At 37.0% G+C, this 26215-nt stretch overlaps 1 protein-coding gene across 2 annotated transcripts; it reads right to left on the bottom strand.

Annotated features, from left to right (window-relative positions):
* Positions 1-469: 469 nt before the first annotated feature.
* On the bottom strand, positions 470-22129 carry LOC149539981 (uncharacterized). 2 transcript variants are annotated; one of them, XR_016356331.1, is made up of 3 exons: positions 21186-22128; positions 20319-20525; positions 470-1578 (listed from the first exon to the last, which is right to left on the bottom strand). XR_016356331.1 is itself a non-coding variant. In XM_089801196.1 (2 exons), exons 1-2 carry the CDS (start codon positions 21849-21851, stop codon positions 1522-1524), a joined length of 723 nt encoding a protein of 240 aa, XP_089657322.1. In that variant the 5' UTR covers positions 21852-22129; the 3' UTR covers positions 470-1521. The 2 variants fall into 2 exon arrangements, 1 of the variants encoding a protein (XP_089657322.1); XM_089801196.1 differs by lacking the exon at positions 20319-20525 and having other exon boundaries at positions 21186-22129.
* Between the last annotated feature and the right edge of the window lie 4086 nt (positions 22130-26215).

Below are 26215 nucleotides of genomic sequence, written 5' to 3' on the forward strand. Positions count from 1 at the left end.
GAACCCTCTCAAACTTTGGGAGGCATTGAAAACCAAACCAAACAAATGGCTGTTCCCTTTCCGAATTTCCATGGCATCAAATCAATCAACTGCAAAGTACATAATTGGAAACAAACCGACTCCTTTAAACTACTTTTAACAGTATATGTTTTTTTCTACGCTATTATCCTACAGTATCCATGACCTAACTAATTTATAACAACATCATCAAGATGACTCGACGTTTCCAACATCATTAGCCCCATTTCAAAATCTTAAAATAGCAAGAGTTGCAGCTTCCACCTGCTGTTATTATCAGTCTAAGTGTACATCCACAACATGGTTATACAAGCCTTATCACGTCATTCATTTATAATATTATGTTGTTCTGAGAATATTTATTTAAAAATATGATATAGTAGGATCCATAAGAAATCACTCTCCCCAGAAAAAAAACAAAAAGAAATGTTATTCATTTATGATAACCGAGTAATAAAATAATCAATCAGCTAAATAATAAGATGGTGAAATGGCAAATAATGTCACAAAATATTGTTTTGGTAGCAAGAACTCCAACAAGCATCTGCACAAAATGGAGAAACCTTATGCAATAAGAAATTCCACGTAGGACTCAACCTTCAAAGCAAAGAGAAAGTGAACCCCTGAAACCACATGTTAGCTTCAAAGTATTTACATGGAAATGATTTCACAGTAGAGGTATCCACCTGGGAATATGCTCAGTCCTAGCATGAAGCCCTACATTCCACGCCATCTAGAAAGGGCTCTGATTATTGCACAGGAAAATGTAGGGTATTGCTACCAAAAGTGCCTGCATCCAAGTCATCTCTTGCCCCCAAGTGACAACATCTCTGCAATCAAACCTTGAGCGGCAAAAGAATTGTAGTGGATAGCTTCTTGCCCAGTCAATCTCGATATGGATCAAGATCTTTTGTGAAGTCAAAGGTCCACATATGCAATCATGGTAACCTCACCCCTATTGTACTTAAAAAGTGGATAACCCAACCTTGTATGTAAGAACACATTTTTCTTCCTTCCAATGACTCTATCCGGGGATGATTTAACAATAACAAATAGAGAGATTCAACGAGATAAACTAGCTACTCTGATGACCCGGTTGCATACTTGTTTAACCCAATGTAAAGCACCAGTTCTGGGTAAAATATTTATTTTCCTTCCTCGGCTGAATTGGTCCCTCTAATTACACTGGAAACTTTTCGCTCACAATCTCCTCCAAATCAGACAAAAAATACGAGAAGGATTTGAAGATGGTTATAAATCTAGTTGATGGTCCACAAAACCAATCTTATGAATAACCTTAAAGAGCTCCCACAGTTTAGGAACAAACTGCTTTCCTTTTTGTTGTTAGAATGGAATTTGCTTTGAATACATGAAATTCAAAGGAATATGGAATCAGACTTATATGAAAGATCTTGCGCAGACGAGTTCCTTCTTATCTTCTTCTGAGAGAGCGCCCACTACTACATTCTCCTTTCGATATTTGATTCCAAAATGTATTTTGAGCTAACATGGTGTGCTTTTTGTTTGCCGTTGACTAATTGACTCATCAAATCCAGGCACCTGATGAATTCCCAGTTCACATTATAAGAAGCACAACGTTAAAGCTACTCAGCAATTGGACGGTGGAAGTAATCTACTAAAAGATAAATTCAGTATAACAGATTGGACTCTTAATAAAAATACAGAGTAATATAGCTGGATTTAAGGATACACAGTAATTGGATGGTCGAAATAATCTACTCCGTAAAGATAATTGGCATAGCACATTGCCATTGTAATATGCTGCAATTTTTTGATGTGAGATGATGGATTAGATTTATCACCCAAATATTCATTTATCTGCATTAATGATTACCCAGGTATTTGCATATATTAAACATATGAAGCGAGTATTGGGCTTGTTATGCTAACAAAAAACTGATGATATTACTATTTCTTAAAATCAGAACCAAATTGTAGACCAGCCATCGGTCAGTAACCAAAACCTTTGCATATTATCAAGTAGTATACTAATGGAAAATAATCATTGCCAACAAAACATTCTCTATTAACCAAAACATTAATTCTTGTTCAGGAAGTCATTAGTCAGCACGTGCAACCAGGAAAAACACTTCATCCATTGGCAAATAGAGAATCACTCTGGAAGAGATAACTGCAATAAATACAAAACATTATATTTTGAGAAGATATAGTGGTATTGAACTAGTTTATCACTATATCACTGATCGCATTTGATTTGGAAGACCCCATATACAAAAGCATTTTGTCAGTTGAGACCAGTTATTAAAAAAATGAACATTGAACATTTCTGATTGAACAGATATGGCCCTGTCCTGCTCTAAAACATTAAAACTGGCATTTTATTGTTACATCTTACTTCGACAGTGCCTTTGGAGCTTCTGAATTATTTGTGCACATTATGCGTACCAAGAACAATTGGAAAACTTTATTTTGAGGGGTATAAAATCTCAACGTCATTTAATAAAGCATGTTGTATAAGTGTCTAATGCAGTTCAAATAATAAGCATACTGTAAGGCCAAATTATAGAAGAAGAAGAAAATTTTAATGTCCACAAGGCTAAACATAGCCTATAGGGCAGCCTGCCAAACTCAGTAAACCAGTTCTTTTCCTATGTAAGTTGATGATGAGTGCTCCTAACTTCTTAATGTACTCCTCGATGAACAATTCATGCCTAGAGCTAGTTGTTAAAGCATTCATAAATTTCTCCCTACTATCCTTGTAAGCAACACACTCAACAATAAAATCAAAATGTTGTTCAGTTTCCACACTCCCAGAATTGCAAAGTCTACAAACTCTTCTTCCCACACTTCTATTAGCCTTTTCCAATGCCTGGTTTCACAACATAGTTGATGAGAGTTAGTTCTACATTGATCAATAAGATTTTTTTGCTCTTCATGAGATATTGGCACCTATGTAAGCCTTTGAAGTTGATTGCATGTGAGATTAAACTTGTTTATATAATATTTTTCATGGTTATAGGGAGACCTGTCTTCCTCCCAAAACACACATCTTGGAGACTTCTCGCATCTCCGGAGACCTCAAAAGGGTTGAAGACTTCATGAAGAAGTCTCCTGAAGTCTCCTAATCCAAAAAGTGAAGTCTCCCCGAAGTCACCTGATAAAAAACAAATGTAAAATATAATATTAAATTATTTTATGTATTTTAGGACTCATTTTTATGTTCAATAACACATTAAATGATTAAATCACAACCTTGTGGAGTGGATGATAGTACCATCAACATGCTACTACTAGATAGATTTCTGGTTTTTGTTTACTGTACTAAATTTGTTCATTTAATGATAGTCTCAGCGATTATCGATGAATGATCATATGCAATATTCAGAAAACAAGTATGACTATCAGATACAGTAATCTGACTGTGAGTTTTGAAATATTTGACTATATTAATATTAATGTGACATACTATTATTATTTACTTTAGTCTTATAGTTTTACAATATTACTATTTTGTATTTAGTATTAGACTCCTTAAATTATATAAATTAAAAAATTGCCGTCTCCAAGTACCCCTATCTCCTATTTTTGAAAAATTGTCGTGCCAGTAATACCAGCACCAGAGACCTCTAGGTCTTTGCGTCTCTCGGTGACCTTGGTATTTTTTCTTCCTTCCTATCGCAATACCCCAATTTTTCTTGTAGAATTTATCCATAATGAAAACCTTTATTACTTTGTTATTCATGGCGCGCACACATTGAAATGAATATTCCATTTACTCTCATCCACTTCATGTTTCATTGTATTGACATCTTCTTGCTTTTGCACATTATATCAATGAAGACAACCTTAGGCCATCTACCTTCTTCCATTCGGTTTTTTTAAAATGGCTTATGGGACGCACCATAGCAATTGCTTCAATAAGGGCAACTCCCATTTCACTTAACATGATATCATATGGAATAGTGCTTTTGATTTGAACTTGCTTGTGATCAAACATTTTTGGATTCCCTCTATTTGCTTCCATTGTGAGAGTAACGTGTTGTAGGCCCACACCTCACAACTATAAAGAACAACTGGAAAACCTAAAAGCCCAAAAAAGAGTCCGAGTTGTTTTCCAATCCCAAACCTCTCCCTCTACCCCTATTTTGGAGAGCACAGAATGCCTTCCAACCTCCAAAAATTCTTTTCTATCTGAAACCTTCCCATCTCAGAATCTTGATGAGGTCAATGTTGAGATATTTGTAATCCTCAACTTCCACAAGAATATTACCTTAAAAATAAAACTTACGCCAATTTCTTTTTTTGTATTAGAGAAAACCATGACTTTAGTCTTGTTGATATTGACATGCACTCCCACCATACTACACAAATGTTCAAGTGTAAACAAATGTTATTGCACACCACAGACAGATTTGGCAATCAAATGAGATCATCCGCATAAAGTAGCAACTTTATTAAAAATTCTCTCAACTGAATACCCTCACCATTTTGCATGTTTAACCACTCTTCAAGTTTGTCAACATATAAGCCAAATAGGGTAGGTGATAACCAATAACCTTGTCTGACCCCAATATCACTCATAAAACATTCTGAAATGTTGGCTGAAGTTTTGATTTTGAATTTAACCTCTTCATACATCCTATGAATAGCAGTGCTAAGATGCATAGGAGTCCCAAGTTCTTCCATTCTATGCCAAAGCTTGTCCCTACGGATCATGTCAAAACCCTTTTTGAAATCAACAAAAGACTTCATCCTTTAGTAATAGCATGATCAATTAAATGCTTTGGTCTGAAATCAACATGCCCTTTGTAATGTCCCCTTCTCCGTGCTAGACCTTATGGCGTCTTGTTGGTTTGTCTTTCCATCCAGATAGGCTAACGACACTCATTTTGAGGATGCCAGCCAATCACAAGAGTCTTTTTGGTTTTATTGGGGAGATATTAAAGTGGGAACTTCCTATAGTTAAGCCCATTTTATAAAGTTGATTAAAAAAGTTACTTTATCATTTAAAGTCACTTTATGACAAAAGTAACTTTATGGCAAAAGCAACTTAAGTGACTAAAAGATGAATTTGGCTTTTATCCCACATTACCTAGTTGTTTGCATCTTCCCTCACATCAAGGTTATAAAAGCAAGGAGCTACATTGGGATTTAAACCATGAGATATGATATTGATAAAATACAAACATTGCTTAAATGTGACTGTGCTTACTTATAGATGAAACCCCTTAAGAAGTTTGGAAGGCTGGACGTAGACCCAGCTGCTCCTTGGAGATTCAGTTTTGATACGAATTAGTGTGGAATTATACTACTCATGTTAGGGTTTGCATCAATGAAAACCTCAGCTAAACATAAACGACATGGTGAAGATTGTTAATGCAAGTAGAAGTTTGTTTTGAATGTAGTAGTGCAAAACTGTGACCTTGATGATAGCGATACTGGGACTTTCTGCTATACACTGCAGAGATATTGGGAAGACAGGAGTCGTACTAACTAGGGAAGGTGCTCGGGTTTGATACCACATGACTCATAGGTAGTTTGCGAGTGGTGGCATCTATGGTACAAAAATTCAATGTTAGAACTAGACGTATAGGAGTGACGGAAACCAAACACATCGGGTCTGTATCAGCTGGGCCGAGCAGATAACATGCAATGTATGGAGTAGGAAGAATGGATGACAGAAGACGTGGATGTTGAGTTCAAGTGGGAATGATTGCCCATATTTTTCTATGGGCTAACAAGTGGGTTGCTGGAGATATCCGAGGATAGTGACTATCAAGGCCCCCCCTTGGACGTGGTGTTCACCAAGCTGGGTCACGCAATCTGCTATTTTTTCATTGCACAATTGCCAGGTTCTTCCCTTTTTACTATATTTTGGAGTGTTGTGAAAATGTGTACGGGTTTAGCTCATGTATTTAACTGTGTTTGGTATTGTACGAAACATTTTGCAATCATTCATAAATAATAATAGTGGTACAAGTGTCCTGCCATAACGTGAGTGTTAAACTGCTGATTCAAAAGCACATTGTCTTTTCTATATATATATAATTTTGAATTGTGTACTAGTGTTGTATGTTCCTCCTTGGGTCAAATTCTTACAGTGGTATCAGAGCCACACAACCTGTCGACTTGTGGGTAAGTTATTAAGTTGCAAGCTGGGTTAACCAGAAAAAAAAATGACAATTAGGCATGAAGAGGAAGCCTTATAAATTTAGTCACATCAGACCTGAACAGGCAGGATCTTCAGATTAGATTGACATTGAGGACAGTTACTCAGTTGATGAAGAACTCACTTTTGGGACAAACATACAGGTTGAACAGGGTGAACAGGTACAGACCATTCAAATGGCACACGAAGGGAATGAACAAGAATAAGAAGTGAGGGAAACCTTGCGGGCTATTAGAGATGGGCAAAACAAAATTGCTACTGCACTACAACAACTTATAGGTGATATGCAATAGTTAGCTCTGACTCACAAGAGAGCATTGAGTCATCACAGTAGATGTGGTAGTGTGGCAGGATCAACCCGAGCTGCTAGGGCCCCCACACAGAACATTGACAGGCCATTGATGCCAATTTTTAGTGTAGAGGAAGAGGTAGCACAATCCGCGGCACTAGGTTTACTTCCAAATAATGCTATGGCTATGTACAATGAATAGGATTTGTTCGTTGATCAGATTAAACAAAATTTGACATTTGTTCAATACATGAATCAGAAAAGGGAGACAGAGAGACCACAGCAGGACAGGAGGCCTAGGGCATAGAACAGGGACTTAAGCACGCCATGAACAAAATATCTCTCCCCATTTTTTATGGTAGCAGTAAGACATCCGCAAGAGCTTGGATTCACAAGCTAGACACCTACCTAACACTTAAGCCCATGTGGGAGATAGAAGCCATTAAATTTTCCACAATGCATTTAGAGAGAGCATCATAGATTGGTGGCCTCATGGGCTAGTCACCTTAGATCATGGTCTCATTACATCTTACAAGACTTTTAGCTCTATGTTGATCACCCGTTTTGATAGGAAGGACATTGAGGTCTACTATAGGGATTTGGCACAATTGCGACAAAGTGGATCTCTAGATGACTTCATTAATGAGTTTCAATGGATTTCGGTGATGGTCCTGGATATGTCAAAACAACGTAAGATAATGTCGTTTACTAAGGGTTTACAAGACATATATAGAGTTTTGGTCAAGGTCCTTAAACCAAACACTTTGGATGATGCTATTAAGATCGCACATGATCTAGACTCATCTTCTTCAATACTATAGCCTCCTAAGAAACCTTATAAGCGGTCTACTCCATTCCAAAAGAACAAGAACCAGCATAAGACTACCCCTCCCAAGTTGGACTTTGAGACACAAAATGAACTCAAGAGGAAGAAACTATGTTTCACTTGCAGGGAGCCATGGACACCGGATCACGAATGCCTTGGCAAAGGCAAAATACATTATGTCAGGGTACTCTCGGAAGAGGAGGATGAGCAGTAGGGGATAGCAATGTTGATAGCAGCGATGTTTCACTTGTAGGGAGCCATGGACATCAGATCACAAATGCCTTGGCAAAGAAAAAATACATTATGTCGAGGTACTCTCGAAAGAGGAGGCTGAGTAGTAGGGGGGTGGCAATTTTGATGGCAGCAATGAGGAAGAAAGTGAGGAGCAGCCTCCTAGAGAGAGAGAGAGAGAAGGAATCCACTCCAGGATAGTTTCCTATCATAGCTTCCCTTTTCAGCGATCCCACAAGTCACCCCTTTCACTTGAAGGGTGTAGTTAGAGGACAACATATTGTGTCTTTTAGATACAGGTGCATCACATAACTTCATAAGCATGCGCTGAGTTTCAAAGAGAAAGTTACAGATTGATGACATACCAGAGTTCAATGTTAGAGTAGCAAGAGGCGAGAGATTGAGGTGCATAGGGAAAGTGCCAAGGTTTCTGATTCACTTTCATGACTTTCTTCTTGAGGCAGATTTTTATGCGGTCGATTTGGATGGATTAGATGCCATGTTGGGAAGACAATGGTTGCAGACTATTGGTAGGTACACAGCTGAGAATTAATCTAATGCAACTGTAATTCTTATAGGTGATTCTCAAGGCTATGCCAGAGGATGAACCTAGGTTGATTTCAGCCCACAAGATGGAGGCTATTATGAGGCATGATGACATGGAGTGGCAACTCACTGTTTCATTTCCACTTGAGACTACTTTAGACTCAAGACAATGGATTCAGGTTGAAATTCAACAAGAGGGTTTTTGAGGACATACCCTCGAGCATTCCCCCAAATAGAGGGTTTGAATATACCATTGAGTTAGAGAAGGGCACCAAACCCGTCATCACCACACCTTATCATCATCCCCGACACTTTAAAGAGGAAATAGAAAGGACAATTAAGGAACTCCTGGATATGGGACACATCAGACCTAGCTCCATTCCCTTCGCTTCTTTAGTCATTTTGGTGAAGAAGGATGGCACTCTTCGCATGTGTATTGAGTAACGTGCTCTCAACAAGAGGACCATTAAGAACAGATACCCTATTCCTTGCATTGATGAGTTACTAGATGAATTACACAGGGCAGTTTATTTCTCGAAGATAGATCTTAGATTTGGGTACCATCTGATAAGGGTTCGTGAAGAGGATGTGCATAAAACAGTTTTCTGATGTCACTATGGACACTATGAATTCTTGGTTATGCCATTTGGACTCACTAATGCACCGTCCACATTTTAGTCATATATGAACCATATTTTTAGAAAACAGTCGTGCAAAAGCGTGTAGGTATTTTTTGATGATATCCTAGTTTTCAGTAAAACTTGGGAGGAGCATCTGCAGCACCTAAATGAGGTACTTAGTATTATGGAGGAGCACTCATTGTTTGCGAAGGAGTCAAAGTGCGAGTTCAAATTAACTAAGATTTTTTGCCTTGGTCACGTGATTGGTGCAAATGGGGTGAAGGTACACCAAGGTACACTAGGAAAAGATACAGGCAATCCTAGATTGGCCACCTCCGAGGAACGTATCAAATTTGAGGGGCTTCCTCGGTCTTTGCTAGGTTCACTAGAGGCTTCTCTTAGATAGTAGCTCCCCTCACCAATCTCACAAGGAAAGGGGCATTCAGGTGGACAGATGATGTAGAGGTGACCTTTGATAAGCTCAAAAAGGTGATGAGCACATGCCCGATTTTGGCAATTCCTAATTTCTCTCACCCTTTTGTCCTAAAGTGATGCTTCGGGGAGTAGAATTGGCACAGTTCTAATGTAGGATAGGCATCCAAAAGCTTATGAGAGCAGGAAGCTCAAGGACAATGAGAGATTGTACTCCACCTATGACAAGGAAATGCTAGCCATTATGCACGCTTTAGCCAAGTTTAGACAGTACTTGGTGGGTGGCAAATTCATAGTTAAGACAAACCACAAAAGTTTGCGCTACTTCTTAGAACAGAAAGATCTAAATGAAAGATAGCAAAAGTGGGTCAGTAAGATTCAGGCCTATGATTTTGACATCGAGTATGTCAAGGGTAAGAACAATATAGTTGCTAATGCGCTTTCTAGTAGACCTTGAATAGTAGAGTGTTGTGCCATTTCCAAGATATCGGCAAATTGGAAGTCCCAATTGTTGGTTGAGTATTCTAAGAATATTCAAGTGTGTCAGATTATGGATGGACAACTCCAAGACAACAAGCACAAGGTAGTTGATGATGTGATTTTTTATAAGGATAGGATCTATCTCATACCAAAATCTAAACTCAAAAGGAAAGATTATGGAGACTCTTCATGATGCACCATCAGCCGGATACCCAGGTTTCTTCAAAACTTATTGGCAAGTCAGGGAAAGGTTTTCATGGAAGGGCCTCAAGGATGATGTCCTTCAGCATATTAGAGAATGCCAGACTTGTCAGCAGAACAAGTCAGAGCACGAGTTTCCAGCCGGATTATTACAGCCTCTTCCTATTCTCGCACAGAAATGGGGGAGTATCTCCATGGACTTCATTACAGGATTGCCGAAAGTGCAGGACACAAATTCCATTTTCGTGGTTGTGGACAGATTGATTAAGTTTGTTCAATATTTTGCTATAGTAGCAGATTGGTTAGTCTCTTAGGTAGCAGAGTTATTTTTTCGAGAGCTTTTTCGTTGACATGGTCTCCCTCAAACCATTGTGAGTGACAGAGATAACAAATTTCTCAGCACTTTTTGGCAAGAACTATTCAGATTGGTAGTTAGAAAATTGACACCCAGCAGGAGTTACCACCCAGAGACAGATGCGCAGACTGAGATAGTAAACAAATGGGTGGAGGGTTATCTTTGAAACTATGTAGCAAGACAACAGAGAGATTGGTTAAATGGTTATATCTAGGGGATAACTGCTACAACTCCTACCACATGTCTCTCTGGATGACTCCATTTTGAGCTCTCTATGGCAACAAAGCTCTGTCGTTCATAGATTGTTGAGCAACAAGGCACCACTAGCTAGAGATTGGATACAGGATCAGCAAGACATTCCCAGATCTCTTTGGAAGAACATTCTATTGGCTCAGAATCAGCAGAAGATGTATGCTGATCGCCATAGGACAGAGCGGAGTTTTGAGATGGGTGACATGGTTTACCTTCATCTCCAACCTTACAGGTAGAGTTCCTTGAAGAAGAGTGGGTCCAAAAAACTTCAGCCTAGATTTTATGTTCACTATCGCATTACTCGGAGGGTTGGAGAGGTTACTTATGAGCTAGAATTGCCAAATGACAGCAGAATTAATAACATTTTCCACATTTCTTGCCTCAAAAAAGCGATTGGTCAGCATATAGTACCCTCCATTGGATTGCCCCCACTTCATGTGGAAGGGAAGCTAGTATTGGTCCCAACAGAGGTGACTGAGATCAGAGAAAGGAAGCTGCGTAGTAGGTCCATCAAGTCCATCAGGGAGTATCTAATTCCCTCAAAGGATTTGCCATATGAAGATGCCACTTGGGAGGGTGAATCAATCATGCAACATCCGACACTAAGATTGCTTGAGGGTAAGCAATCTCGAGAAGGGAGGACTGTAATGTCCCCTTCTCTACGCTAGACCTTATGGCACCTTGGTCTATCTTTCCATCCAGATAGGCTAACAACACTTATTTTGAGGATGTCAGCCAGTCACAGGAGTTTTTTTGGTTTCATTGGGGAGATATTAAAGTGGGAACTTCCTATAGTTAAGTCACTTTATTTTATAAAGTTGATTTAAAAGGTTACTTTATCATTTAAAGTCACTTTATGACAAAAGTAACTTAAGTCACTAAAAGACAAAATTGGCTTTTATCCCACATTGCCTAGTTGTTTGCATCTTCCCTCACATCGAGGTTATAAAAGCAAGGAGCTATATTGGGATTTACACCATGAGATATGATATTGATAAAATACAAATAGGTTGGTTAAATGTGACTGTGGTTACTTAAGGACGAAACCCCTTAAGAAGTTTGGAAGGCTGGACATAGCCCCAGCTGCTCCTTGGAGATTCAGTTTTGATAAGAATAAGTGTGGAATTATACTGCTAGAGTTAGGGTCTGCATCAAAGAAAACCTCAGCTAAACAAGTACGACATAGTGAAGATTGTTAATGCAAGTAGAAGTCTATTTTGAATGCAGTAGTGCAAAACCGTGACCTTGATGATAGCGGCACTGGGACTTTCTACTAGACACTGCAGAGATATTGGGAAGATAGGAGCCCTAGTAACTAGGGAAGGTGCTCGAGTTTGATAGCACATGACTCACAGGCAATTTGCGAGTGGAGGCATCTGTGGTACAGAAATTCAACATTAGAAACAAACATATAGGAGTGAAGGGAACCAAACACATCGGGCCGAGTAGATAACATGCAATGTATAGCGTAGGAAGAATGGATGACAGAAGACGTGGATGTCTAACAAGCGGGTTGCTGGAGATATCCAAGGACAATGACTGTCAAAGGCCCACCTTGGACATGGTGTTCACCAAATTGGGTCACGCAATATGCTATTTTTCCATTGCGGCAATTGTCAGGTTCTTCCCTTTTTACTGTATTTTGGAGTGTTGTGAAAACGTGTACGGGTTTAGCCCATTTACTAAGTCTATTTTCTATCACGCTGCAAAACAGTTTTGCAAACAAAGGGCTAATCATTATCATCCTATAATTGGATGGGTTGTTCATATTACTGCTCTTAAAAAGGAGCATTGCTAAATTAGTTGTCCCCTTTAGGAAACCCTTGTTGGCCGATATTATTGAAGATTTTCATAATATGCAGTGCAAGCATTTTCATGCCCCATTTAGATACTCTACTTGAAGCTCAACCAAGTCTTTTTCTTTTGCCAACACCCAACTTCTTAATACCTATCTCGACCACAACAAAAAGATTTGTCATATTGCAGACCAAAGGTTGTGGTTCCACCTCACATTCTTGTTCATAAAGTTGCCTTACATGATCATACCACTAAATAGCCATGATAAAATTTTCAGTTTGCTTCTTGGTCGAAGTTCCTTCCAAAATAACTTGGGGTTATTTTTAACAAAAAAAATTAGCTCTTCCTGCCTTGTGATCATATGATCAGCTTTTTTCTTCTTGTAAGCATTATTTGATGTCAACTTTCTTATATTTCTCCTAGCCATTTGACATTCCTCATCAAACCTTGCATTGGATGTAAACCAATTTGTTTCAGACTGCCTTTTTTCCTCTTAAAACGCTAAGTTGCCAGTTCGGATTCTAGTTCGTATGCAAGTTTGATATTCGGGTTTGACATTTGCTCAAAATTTTTTTGGGCTGGGTGGGTTGGGTTCAGTTCGTTTTGGGTTCGTTTGTATAAAAAAAATTTTAAATAGAAGAATTATATATATGTAAACATATGCTGCAGAAAATAAATTTATACACCACTATGCTAATATTATAACAATTTAGCAACATAAACCACCATATATATTCATGATTTAGTTCGAATAGCATGACAAAATGTCAAAATACACTACTATATCAATATTTCAATTCAAAAACAATAATGCCAACATTACTAATCACTAATCAGTAAACACTATTAGTCATGTGATTAAAAATCATCAAAGAATTCCTCATCATTAGGAAGACGTCGATTAGAAGCACAATTAGTGCCACTAGCATCAGAAGTCTCAATTGTAGTCTTAGGATCAGCTTCAACATCACTATGTATCTCATCATTATATTCACCATCATCAATTGTTAGTACATCAAAGTGGGCTTCCAACTCCATAGACTCTGGTTCAACATCCCATTATTTTGCCTCCCCTTTTTTGTAAGTGTTCTCTTTGTGAGTTGTGAGCCTCAAGTTGGAATGAACAAAGACCAAGTTATCTTCCTTCTTGGAGTTTAGTCAGTTGCGTTTTATTGAGTGGATAAAGGAGTATGTGCTCCAATTTCTCTCAAATGATGATGAACTAGTAACCTATCAAGAGTTACAAATTTGAAATTATAGAGTGAAGAGTTTTAAATATTTATTATATTTATGAACAAGAAATTACATATTAGAATCTTAAGATTAAAGAACTTACTTGTGATAAAATTTTGATGGCAACAAACTGCAAGAGTTGGTACTTTTGTCCATGGAAGTACCACTATTTATGAGCATTAGCATTGCTCTTTTCTTTAAAAGCATCAAGACCACAATCATCGGGTGCTCACAAAACTCATAAATTCAGACCTCACTGCTAATTGTAGGTGCTCTGCAAAGAGTCTTCAAAGGGCTGCCTTGTACCCTTCAAAAACTTCAAGATCTCTATACAGAGCAACTCTAGTGTTGTTCCCCTTGAGGACATCTTGGCTATAGAGCCTGGGGGTCAATGCAAAAGGGTAGTCATTTTATTCCATCTCTCTTCCATGATTACTTTTAGCTCCTTGAAGAACTTTTTATCAAGGTCTTGCTCTTTCTCATTTATGATGGCTCTAATATCTTCAATCATGGAGTCAATGCCATCATATACCTCACCCAAGCAAGGACTATCCATGTCAGGGTATCGGATCATGCTCAATATAGGCTCAATGAACTTCAGAAGGTACTCAACACGATCCCACCAAGAGTCTCATAATATCGTTTCCTTAACGACAGCTGCCCTTAAATTATTAGATTGCCTCCATACACTCCAGTTAGCACTGGTTACCATTCTAAACAATGCCTCTTTCACTTTGATAAGGCATCTCAAAACAATAGTGTTGGAGGCAAAGCGGGTCTCAACAACCTATTTTAAGATCAAAACAATAGTAGATTAAAAATTTAACATCAACTAATCTATTTAAATTTAAAAACATAAAAAGTTTACTAAACTAATGCGACTAGATTTCTAAACATGTTTAAATTTTAAACAATTGAACTTACCTTCAAGAGCTCCAATTTTAAGAATTGTCTAAATATGGCTTGTGTCATATGGTGGTTTGTGACAAACATTTAGGTAGCTTGTACCTCTTCATACAATTTTTTAATCCACTCAACCTTAGTGCCAATTTTTTGCACCATTAGGTTGGATGAGTGCACAACACAAGGTGTCCAAAAAATGTGTTCAAACCACTTCTCAACCAATAAGCCTGCAACCCTACAATTCTTTGCATTGTCGGTTACTACTTAAACAACATTTTGAGGGCCAACTTGCTTAATGGCTTTGATGAGAATGTTTGCAATGAAAGGACCGTCCTTTACCTGACCTTCACAATAAACAACTCTCAAAAACATTGCACCTCCTGTAGACATTGCAATAACATTCCTTTCCATCCATCTAATACTATTGTGACACCTGTTTTGGCCCATGAATCTTTGATGGACAGCATGGCAGCATCTATACGGGCCACCTCATCATCAAGTAAAGTGGTGTGTATCTTCTCATAACAAGGGCCCTTGAACCCACTTGGAGCCTCATTAACTGCTCTCATCATGTATTGCCTGCCAATATGGTGAGCGAACAACATTAAATGATAGTCCATTTGCATATTCACATCTTGTAATGGCTTGATCAGAAAGGTCTCTAGCTTCATTTTGAAATGATGCTTCCAATGGTCCCATTGCTTTCTAATTTACAAGTTGTTGTTGAGGAGCATGTAAGAATGGATGACCCTCAGCCGGTGGTTTATTGGTAACAAAAGTTGAAGACATTAATGAGATTTTCCCTTGCTTTGAAGGCCTACCACTTTGCAACAGATGAGCAGCACTTGCCCTTCCAGTAGCTTCATCTGCTTGCTTTTGTTCTTGAACGTATTTGTTCACAATGTGATTTGAAAGGAAGGTTTTAGGTAGCTTTCTGTTTACTCTTGGCTTCCTTGTACAAAATTTAATGACTTTCTAAGGAATAAAGCACAAATGTGCTTTCACTCTACTACAGGAACTACTTAATTCCTCTTTGCAATGGCTGCAAATCCATACACAACCTCCTCCACCCGGCATTGGTCGAACTATTTCCATGTATTTCCATAACGAGGAGCATCTGTTGATTTTGAAGTGGGGGTTTCCGGTAACAAAATCACTTACAGTTGCAGCCATTCTTAGAATGATAGAATCTAAAAATAGTAAACAACAAAAAAAAAGTAAATTTCTTTGATTTGGATGTGCAAGAAATTAAAATTCAAGATCCCCTCACAAGAACCTTTAAAATACACTAACACAATAAATTTGCATATGTAAATAAACGGCTAAATAGTCTAAGTTTTATATGCAACTTGGCTTCAAAGACAAATAATAGTATAATACGCTCAGATTCACAAATTGAAATAGTAAATACATTTCACTATTTGAGAATCTGAGATTGATTGCAGTCACATAGGCCTATTGTGTTTGCAACATCTTAAGTAGTTAGACTGGTGCATCCCATCAACAAAAAATTGAATTACAAATATAAATATTATTATTAGATTATGATATTTATTAAATTATTTATTAACCCGTGCCTCTGCCATGAATGGTGAATGGTGCCTTTGCCGTTAACCTGTGTGCCGCTGTGCCGCTGCCTTGAATGGTGACTGGAGCCGCTGCGTGAATGATGACTGGAGCCGCTGCCTTGAATGGTCATTGAAGGTAAGGACTTTACAAATGACTGGTGCCGCTGCCTGGGTATTGTGTTCTCAGTTCTAACGTCAGGCTTCAAGATCAATCACGAGTCAAACATTGAAACATCTAATTGCATTTTCCTTTACAAGCCATGCTTTTTGGGTTTATCGCAACTTTAGTCTTTACTTTGAAGTTTATAATATTAATAAAATAAATTAAAAATACTGTCATTGAAGTCAACCAAAACAAAAATCATTTAAAATTCGTTATAAACTTGTGCACGTGGTTTCACATTCGCTCAAAATGGAGCTATATTCGACCCGGGTCCGCAAAATCGAATTACCATCGACTTTTAGCTTCAAAATGCGAATTCGAACCTAATATGAACCGACTTAGCATACACATTGAATTGACTTGCGACTTTCAGGTTGCCAAGCCGAATATGGTAACATAGTTAAAAATCAAGGTTGCATGGGTACTCGTACCCACACCCCTGGTACTCGTACCCACATACCCAAGTACCGGGTACACGTATCCCACGTACCGGGTACTTGGTGGAGAGCATCATAGCTAAGGACATTGATTAAGATTCTGATTTTTTTTTTTGTATTAGCTTGTTGTTTATCAAACTTAATTCAATACCAAATCAGTTTGAAACTTTGATACTCATTAACAATAAACTTTATCACTGTTCAAGTCAAAAGTTTATCATTTGCAATATGTCATATGGTTGAGGATCTTCTTGTTCATGTTTAAAGTCTGCCTTCTTTGTTATGCATCTAAGCATTTATCATGTATTATTATTTCAAACATATAGGAAATCTGAAACTGAAAACAGTACGTTACATTTGCAAACTTTATCACTGTTCTTGTTTTAAAAACCCATTGTCATGACTCATAAAATCAGATTTTTTATAAATATAAAAGTGTAATTTTAAAATAAGTTTGACATACCCAAGTACCTCCCTCCCCTATTATGAAAAATACTTTAAACATTCAGCAATAGCATATATATATATATATTTGACTTATGGCTTATATTTTCAAATATCTTGTTTTGAATGCTCAATGTCATGACTCATGACAGATATTTTGATTTTTATATTTTCTATAAAATATTAATTATATAGAAAAAATTAGGCATACACACGTACCCCCGTCCCCTATTTTGAAAAATATGCGCTCTCGTACCCGCTCCCGTACCCGTTCCCGTTCCCGTACCCACGTACCCATGCAACCTTGTTAAAAATCCTCATGAATCAAATTTGTCAACTCATGACTATAGATACTATGCAAATATATTTTCTCTTCCTCACAAAGCCTCTCAAGCATGACCATGGAAGTATTATCATTTTTTTTGAGTCAGTAGAATTCTTCCCTGTAAAAGTGGTTGTTGAGAGCACCAAGTTTTATCCCCAGGCTGCTTCTTTTTTGCCCACAAAAAATTAACACACATCGGTCTGTGATTTGACTTCAAATCCCATGTGTTCACCAATCGCAACTTCCTCAATTCTCTCATATTAATTATGCGACCAGATTGCATTATATGCCACACTTTGCAACATTGTAAGTATTGCAAGTGAAAATACCCAACTTTGATCTTGCTAAACCGTTGCAAATTATTAGATCAAAAGAACCAAATAAAGTAAGCAATTCTTCTCCAAATGGTTACAGCCTTCAATGTCTTCTGAGACTCTTTCCAGTGATGTTCTATCTTTTGTGAGCCAAATACGATTACAATTTTCTTTATGGCTGAGTATACTAGATTGTTTACTTACAGTCCTAACATTAAAATCCCCAATAAGGATAACATCACCTTTCTGTGAGAACACTACAGCATCCTTTTTTCAAAAGGGTCTTTCTGGTCTATACAACACTTTTTTATAAGTTTTGGAGACTTGAGGGGCAAAGTAACATGCTGCAATCCTATTAAGGTTACTGTTTTCTAAAATTTTAGACCATATAAACTGTTTCTTAGCATCCCCTTTTTCAACCGAATGAAAAGCCCTTCTATTTCTCTTACAAGAATCATGACACCTCTATGACCTTTACCATTACTTGCTGCTCCGTTCCAAACTACCAATTTCAAATATCCTTCAAAAAAGGGACACTTAATTCCTCCATGCTCATTTGTCTCTACCTTCCGCAATAGGTCTTACCCCAGGCCCACGGCTCCAAGGATAACCTCTGTTGTTCCAACAAACTAAAGGAAGCCTGAGTAGAATTTGATTGTTATTTTTTATGACATTGAAGTTGAGTCTTTATCCCTATGTGTGTTGACCTTGTTGCATAATTGCTTTTTGAAGAGTTTGCTGCCAAATCTTTGCTGCCCACTTCTTGTTCTGTCTAGGAATGGTGACCAAAATGAGCAAATAACATCTCTACCTTTAAACAACCATGCCCTTTTACCTTCATTTCTAGCTGCTCTAATTTTTGCCACTTCAAACCAAACCTTCTATCCTCTTTCTGCCTCATACTTGAACGATAATCTTCCTCTAAGAAGAAACGGGAACCCCTCGAGTTGTTTTTTTGCTTAACAAATTTCACTTGTAATGAATGTCAGACATAACTACTTTTATGGGCCTATCCCTTTCATCAAATAACTTACCAACCCTCCATACTTGGCAGATTTGGCCTTGCCAAAACAATACTTATTTGAGAAGTCTCTTGTAAGATCAAGTGTGTTCATTTGTTCCATATTTTTCACTCCTTTGATAATTACATTTGCTACTCTTGTCTTTCCTTGATCTCTCTATCCTGTGTATTGTCCATAGACTCTACACAAATATTTGCTTCCACATCTAATGGGCTGAATAATTACTGATATTGTCCCAAGTTTTGATAGTTTGTGAAAACTTCATTTGTCATCTTGAACCTCCATCTTTCTAAGCAATCTTGACTAATGCTGCAATTTCTCCTTATCATGGAATGTGTTTGTAAGTCCATTTTTCTTAGCTGCTGCTTTGTCTGCTGTTTGAGTTTTATCCTCGATGTTTTTGGAAACTGGTATTGTATAAATGTTGCATTATCTTTCACTTTTGTTATTTTGATTTTGTACATTTTGATCTTGTTCAATATCAGCAGTATCCAAAGCCTAACATCATTTTTGATAATTTCACAGCAAGTTTTCCTTTTCTTGCATACTTCACTAATTGAGTCTGCCTACACCTTAGGATTCCTTAATATTGTTTCCAATCGGCACACCCATGTCTCTCCTCCAAATTTGGTGCGTTAATTTGAGGGTAACCTAGCACAGTTGGCCCCTGTGTGATGATTTCTTTCTCTGTCAGATTGCTGAAGCTAGAGTTCCAAAACCCCTTTGGAGTGCATGTTGGGAGGTTCTCCAAAACTTTGAAAGGTATTAGAAAACCTCCCTGTGTCAGCATTCCAAACATGGGTTTATGTTCTAAACTATCCTCATGAAACACTTGCACTACTTTCAACTTGTCATCTGTTTGAGTACCTGAACCTAAGTTGTTATACCTATCTGTGGCCATGACACCTCTGTTTGAACTGCCAATATATCTCATTTATTTGAGACTCACCAGGCTCTGGTGAAGGTGAATCTATTTCATCCTTTCAGTTCATTGAAGCCACCCTTTTTGGGTTTACAAATAGTTTAATGGGTGGTTTTGCAGTTATACGTTTTACGTTTTGCACAGTGTAAGATTTTAGATAGAAGAAACAAAGAATACAAATAAATGACCCAAGAAAAAACATGGAACCTCAGTCCAATGCTTCCCTGCCTCGAAACCCAAAATTCTATACTCGAAACCCTATCTGTTTTATTGCAAACATCTGCTCAAGACACCAGACACTTTGCTTCCCTGCTCGGAACCCTAAATTGGATTTATTAACCCTGCTCTGAAAGAAGATGATGCAAAATAATCGTGATTCTCAACTCCTTCGAAGGAGCGTGTAAGAAAACCTATAATAGAATCTTCAAAATTTTGGACTGCCCGTGGCTTCAGGGTTAATGCCCTCCTCAACGTTTTCTTCTGTCTACAGTTGACTGCAGTTTCTTAGTCCTGCTTTACATGTCGGCTAAGAATCAAAGATAAGGACACAAGAAAGGACCAAACAATTCCACAATCTAAATGTGACAGAATTGCAGCGGCCGGAGAGGAGCTTGAACAGGCAACATAATGTTTATTAGATGGTTGAGCATCATGATAGTAATCTCGTGGTCAGAATCAATTTTAAAGATCACACTAAACCACCAAAAGCTGAATCCTGAGTGCGTTATCTTCTAACAGTAGGAGACCGTCAAACTGAGAAAGAAAAAATGCCAGGCTTAATAATCCCACCTTCCATATGTAGGAAGCTCTCTTGACTGATGGAAGTTGTTTCAATCTTCTAGAATTATCGCCCCTCCATGCTGAAGATATATTTCACACATCGAATGCATTAAAGCTGTGAGAATTTCCTTAGCAAATGCCTGCTGGATTTTCTTAAAAAATTAGCTAGTGCAGGGCACTTAATTGTACCGTCAAAGTTCAGGCCCCCTAGATTGCCTGCAAATAATTAGAAAGCAATAAAAATTCACCGCATGGTTGAAGACCAATAAAAGGAAAAACAATCAAGAAACCCAGAAAGGAAATTAAAACAACAATTCAAGGATATTATATATTTAAATTCTTCTGAAAGCCTACAAGTTCTCAGCTTTTACAAGTACCATTCCAAAATTACGATTATTATACCCAAAACTGGAAATGAAAAAATTCACTGGGTATGAAACCAATTGTGTTGCAAAATGAATTAACCTTTTTATAATCATTAATTTTGGTTTAGCCATCCATTTTTTTACCATATTCACTAAAAATTTCTCGAGTCCAGACCCGGGTTTAATAATATTATTTCTAAACAGAAGAATTCGCTGTACATGATCATATTTAACCAATGATTCCTCTTTTCAAATCAACTGAGTAGGACAATCAATGTTGTGCACATATAATAGAAGTAACTCGCATCATATGTCGGTACTATAATCACCATTAACAAAAACCTGATACATCTTTAATAATTGAACAAGGAAGCACCCATCCAGAACCATTTAAAACACCGCAACAAGCAACTCTCAAATATATACATGGATGTAGGCAATCAAAACTAAACGGTCAAAAAACAACAAGGAGAGAAAAGAGGGTGAAAATCAAGCAGCAGGCATAAGCTACCAGGCTTCGCTGTTGGTCGACGTAGGGTGTAAACGCCACTAATAGAGTTGTACAAGTCCTTGTGCACCAGATGACCGTTACTCTTGCCATGACCATTAGAGCAATTCTTGAAGTCTGGGGAATTATCAGGCGCAGAGCAGAAAACACAAGCAGTGGCAGCAAACAGTAGCCCACAAAACTGAGGCATCTATAGAGATCCAGGTTTCCATTTCTTCCAGCCAACATGTTGATCACAACATAAAGGAAAAAGGAGGCCAAACATACCCAACCTAAAATTACTCCGAATTGGAGCTTCCCTGAGAGCAGCTGGCACACTCCCAAAGCCATACAAATAATGAAGGGCCCTGAGAGCTCGGCATCTTCATGCAACTCAGTTTTCACTTTAATAGGGTTTAGTAAGCTCCTTGTTTTCTTAAATATCATCTGGGTATTTATGCCCAGCTCTTCCAAAAGGGGGGCTTCTTCTTCGGTCCTGACAAAAGGAGGAGCTGAGTACAGTGAAGAAGATGGGAAGGCCATGTTGCCCACATCAAACGGCATGAATGGTAAATTGGCATGGTTGCTGGGGTGGAAGGAAGGAGAAGAAACAGGCAGAGGGCTCAAGTTAATCTGCTTTCTCTGTTGAGGCACTGTGATGCCCACATGAAATTGTGGGTTGGAATCCATTCCAATTCTCTAAAGATAAACTCAAATTAACAAACGTCCATTACAATTCTCCTCTGTTAAAACCCAGATCGAGAAGAGCACACCCTTGCTTCGTACCTACGATTTCGATTACTTCTTTATTGGTTTTCGCGTGGGCATATTCAAAATCCATTGTGGGAATTCTTGACGCTCTGGAGCTGTATTGGCTGTCCACGTAACAGGCCTGTTGAACTTTCGTGTGCTACTTTCCTTTTCCCCTTTCGAAGCAACACTATTAATATTTACCATAATTTATGTTAGAAGACTTATTGTTGGTTTTTTGTTAAAGAAAACTTTCGACGTGGTATCTAGAGGTGAATTATGAAATATAATGGAAGAGCTAAACATTCTACAAGTTTTTATTTCGACGTGGTATCTAGAGCTGAATTACGAAAACTTTCGACGTGATATCTAATGGAAGAACTGAACATTTCAAAGTTTTTAGAGCACTTGTAAGAGAAGTTTGAATTAGGGAAGGGAGTGTTCTATAAAGATATTAGTCTAATGCTTGTAAAAGTAAGATGAAGTAGAGAAATGTAGATTTAAGAAATTAATATTGCATTTCATTTATGTTTTTGTTAGTTTCTGTTGATTAAAGAGAGACTAAAGTTTTTGAGTCTCCATTGTGAATTAATTTCTGCCTTAATTTTCATGAACACGTCCAAATATTGGCTATACATTAAGGTGGAGAGATTATCACCGATTAATCCAAAAATTTTGTTTCAATTTCTCATTTTCCTCATTGGTTACTTCTTATTTTCTTGGCCATCTTTTTAATTTACTTTACGAAAAATTGGGGACAAAACTCATTTATGGATTCGTGGCAATTGTGGCACCCATGGCAAGTGGTGGCATATTTGTGTATGGAAATTGACACATGTAATTCTCACATCGAACCCATTTGACATGTCTGAGCTTATTACTACAAACTACCACTCCACTCAACTAAGCAAGCACTGGATGCATTCCGCTTTTTGTTTTGACCACTATCATATCTGGTTTTGATTTAGAGGTAATGCTAAATTTATTTTGCCTACTTCATTGTCCCACGTTGCATATTTTTGAGCCCCAATAGTGTAAGTTTGATTTTCTACCTATTTCCTTTCTATGCTATATATATATATATATATATATATATATATATATATATATATATATATATATATATATATATATATATATATATATATATATATATATATATATATATTATTCCATGTTTGCAATGACATTATTCTCCTTTGATTTCTACATTGTATTTTCAAAGTCCACAAGAACAGTGTGCTTGTCACCAAAACAAACCCTGGTATTTCCCATGACATTTGTCTACCAGGACAAGAATTCTGAGTTGTTGCAAGACAAGGGTTCTCGATGTCTCTTCATTCTACAATGTTCAATTTTACTTGACTATTAGTCTCTATTGAGGCTTCAAGGATTTGAAATTATATGCCAATTTATATTTTGTAGTTAAAGATTTCCACAAACACTTATTGTTCTATGCCATTTTCTTTTGAACATGCAGATTTGTGTGATTCCTTCAATTGCCCTATGGTTAAAATTGTTGTGTTATGTATTATTATTTATACCCTTTACTATTATACAAATGAGCATTTAGAGTACCATCAATTGAATCTTAACTGGAGTTGTATATTATCTTATTTATTTATGATTTTTAAAAAGTTTTTGCTTATTTGTTGAAAAGTATTTAACTTAATGGGAGAGCACAAGTTTTAATTTTGGAGATGATTTCTCCCTTGCTAATTGTTTCCAATAGCTCAGTCCACCCCAATTGTTCACCAACTGGCCATAAATTACTATCTTTCATTTTGCACCACTTGAATCATTTTGGATTGCCTTATTTGCAAAATGACATCCTTATCCATATTATGCAATGTGATTTTAGACTTGTTGTATATGCAAGATTGCAAGTTAAGAAATGGACCTTCTATTAATCAAGGGATAATGTAATAATTTGTGATGACATATCAAAATATAGTATTATTATCCGCAGGTTTATGAAGCATTTAAGTCCTTTTTTGGATTTGAATCTCTCAAATTGACACAAGATTTATATGTTTATCCCTTCTAACATTCAGCTACTATTTCAAATTTCAATCTTGATTTCCTTGATGTGCTTTCTACTAGCTAGTAACTATAGGTAAGGAAAAAATCTCTACATATGATTTTTGCAAGCTTGTACTTTCATATGGCTCATTATTTTCAGGCAATGTAATTTTAATGGATTTTCGTTAAATTATATTTGTTGTTTTGCACGATTCCATAGCTTTATCATAGTAATTGTAACATTTCCATCAATACCAATCCAACTAAACTAACAAGCTAAGTATGACAATAGAATACTTCATCGATTGTGTGTTAGGACTGGTTATGTACTACATTAGTGTTTCTCCCCTCCAAACTTCTACCATTTCACAATAGATAGTAGACGGTAAATTCTACTTGTTGTTTTGCAAGATTCCATATCCTTAACATGGTAATTGTAGTATTTCCATCAATACCAATCCAAAATAACGAGCCAAGTGGGATAAAGGAATACTTCATCTATTATGTCTTAGGCTTTGTATATCCTCAATTATTTCTTTAGGCTTTGTATGTCCTCAGCACTGGTGTTAGTGATTTTGTACCATATTAGTCCTTCACTCCTCAAGACTTCTACCATTTCACAATATTAGGCACTAATATTTACAACAATCTCTACATTTGTTCAAACAATTCTTATTCCAAATTCCCATTTATATTTAGTTTTTAGAGTTTCTTTTATTAGTCCAATAAATGTGTAGCTTTTAGGAATGTGAATTATGTGTATACTTCAATGTCCATCCACCTTGGATAATTAATTAATTGAATTCTTCTTTTATGTAGAGTATCACTAGGTTCATCTCAAACACATTTTTATACTTGTCACTTCAAGTTGTAAACGACTCAATTCATTTGTTCACTTTTTTTTGTTGGTTGTGTTTCTTTGAAGCAGACTCTATATAATTCTCAGCGTACAGTAACTAGAATAAGCTCTCTTCCTCCAATGAGATTTCTACTAGCTATCATCAATGTCTTCAGACATAGCAGTAAGTACTATGCCACTTTCTTGAACCAAGATGATCTAGTCTATAACTATAAGCTTAACAACACAAGAAGACATTTTAGGAGCTAAGCTATCAGGGCTACCAAGATGCCAGGGCTAAAATGTATAGTGTCTGACATGTCCACTTCTTTCTTGGACATTATTAAAAAAAAATTAAACATTGATTAATATTACCAATTTAAGACCCATTTTAATTGTTAATTTCTCACTAGACTTTGCTAAAAAATGGCATGAATGTGATAGGTTCCATCTAAATACCTATTTCACTTGTTACTTTCTCAAGAGATTTTCGTTAGAAAATATTGTGAATAAGGTAGGAGAGGGTTTTCAAATTATTAGTTTCTCAAGAAAATTATGCTAAAAAATGATGTGAATGCAGTGAGAAAGGGTTTCTAGAAGATTAGGTTTGACTAGAGAAATCATTCCATAGTCTCCCAACTATCTTTCACCAATGCTTGGTATGTACAATGATAATTCCCTTCGTAGCCCTTGTTGATGTAAAATGCATCCATAGGGGAAACAAACTGAAACAAACTCAGAGGGAACACATGTGAGCTCTCTCCCATTTCTTGCATACCTAATGAAGGGGGTTGCATATTTGACAGAGCCAATTGAAGTACTTTTATCTCTAGAGGTTATTTGATTTTCTAGTATTTTTTATTGACTACTCATTGTTCTACTACCTATAATAGTGTCAATCAATGAACTTAGAGTTAAGTCAAATGTGGTAGCTCATATGTTGCTTGGACCTGGATGCTTTTGTGAGCCTCAAAATGTTTGGCTACCAAACTACTCAAAATTAATAATGTTTACCATATGTTTATGATTTGGACGTTCCTGTCATAACATGTCATGAAACCTATATGACATATGATTGATAGATGTGAAGTATGTGAAATCTAGTTCCTCCTATCGATGTCATAATCTTGTCGCACTATAGGTAGGGACTAGAGTTGCATGCAACCCTTATTTATTATAGAAGACCTTTATTTCTATAGAACTAAAACATAACTAGAGGTCATAATGTGAAACAAAAAACAATTAAGTATTTAGACAAAGTATGAGTTATATGATTGATCAAAATTCATTCATATTGGAAGACATGCCAATAGTGATAGGAACTCTAAAATAGAACACAATGTTAATGTTGAACTTAGAAACTTGAAAAAATCCATTAATTTTTATAGTGAAACACATTCCTCTAGGTCATCAAGTTGAAGATTACATTGGATGCAAATTAGAA

This window comes from Cupressus sempervirens, chromosome 9, assembly GCF_028749045.1.
Source record: "Cupressus sempervirens isolate cs-2001-9-10 chromosome 9, ASM2874904v1, whole genome shotgun sequence".
Taxonomy (NCBI): Eukaryota; Viridiplantae; Streptophyta; class Pinopsida; order Cupressales; family Cupressaceae; genus Cupressus; species Cupressus sempervirens.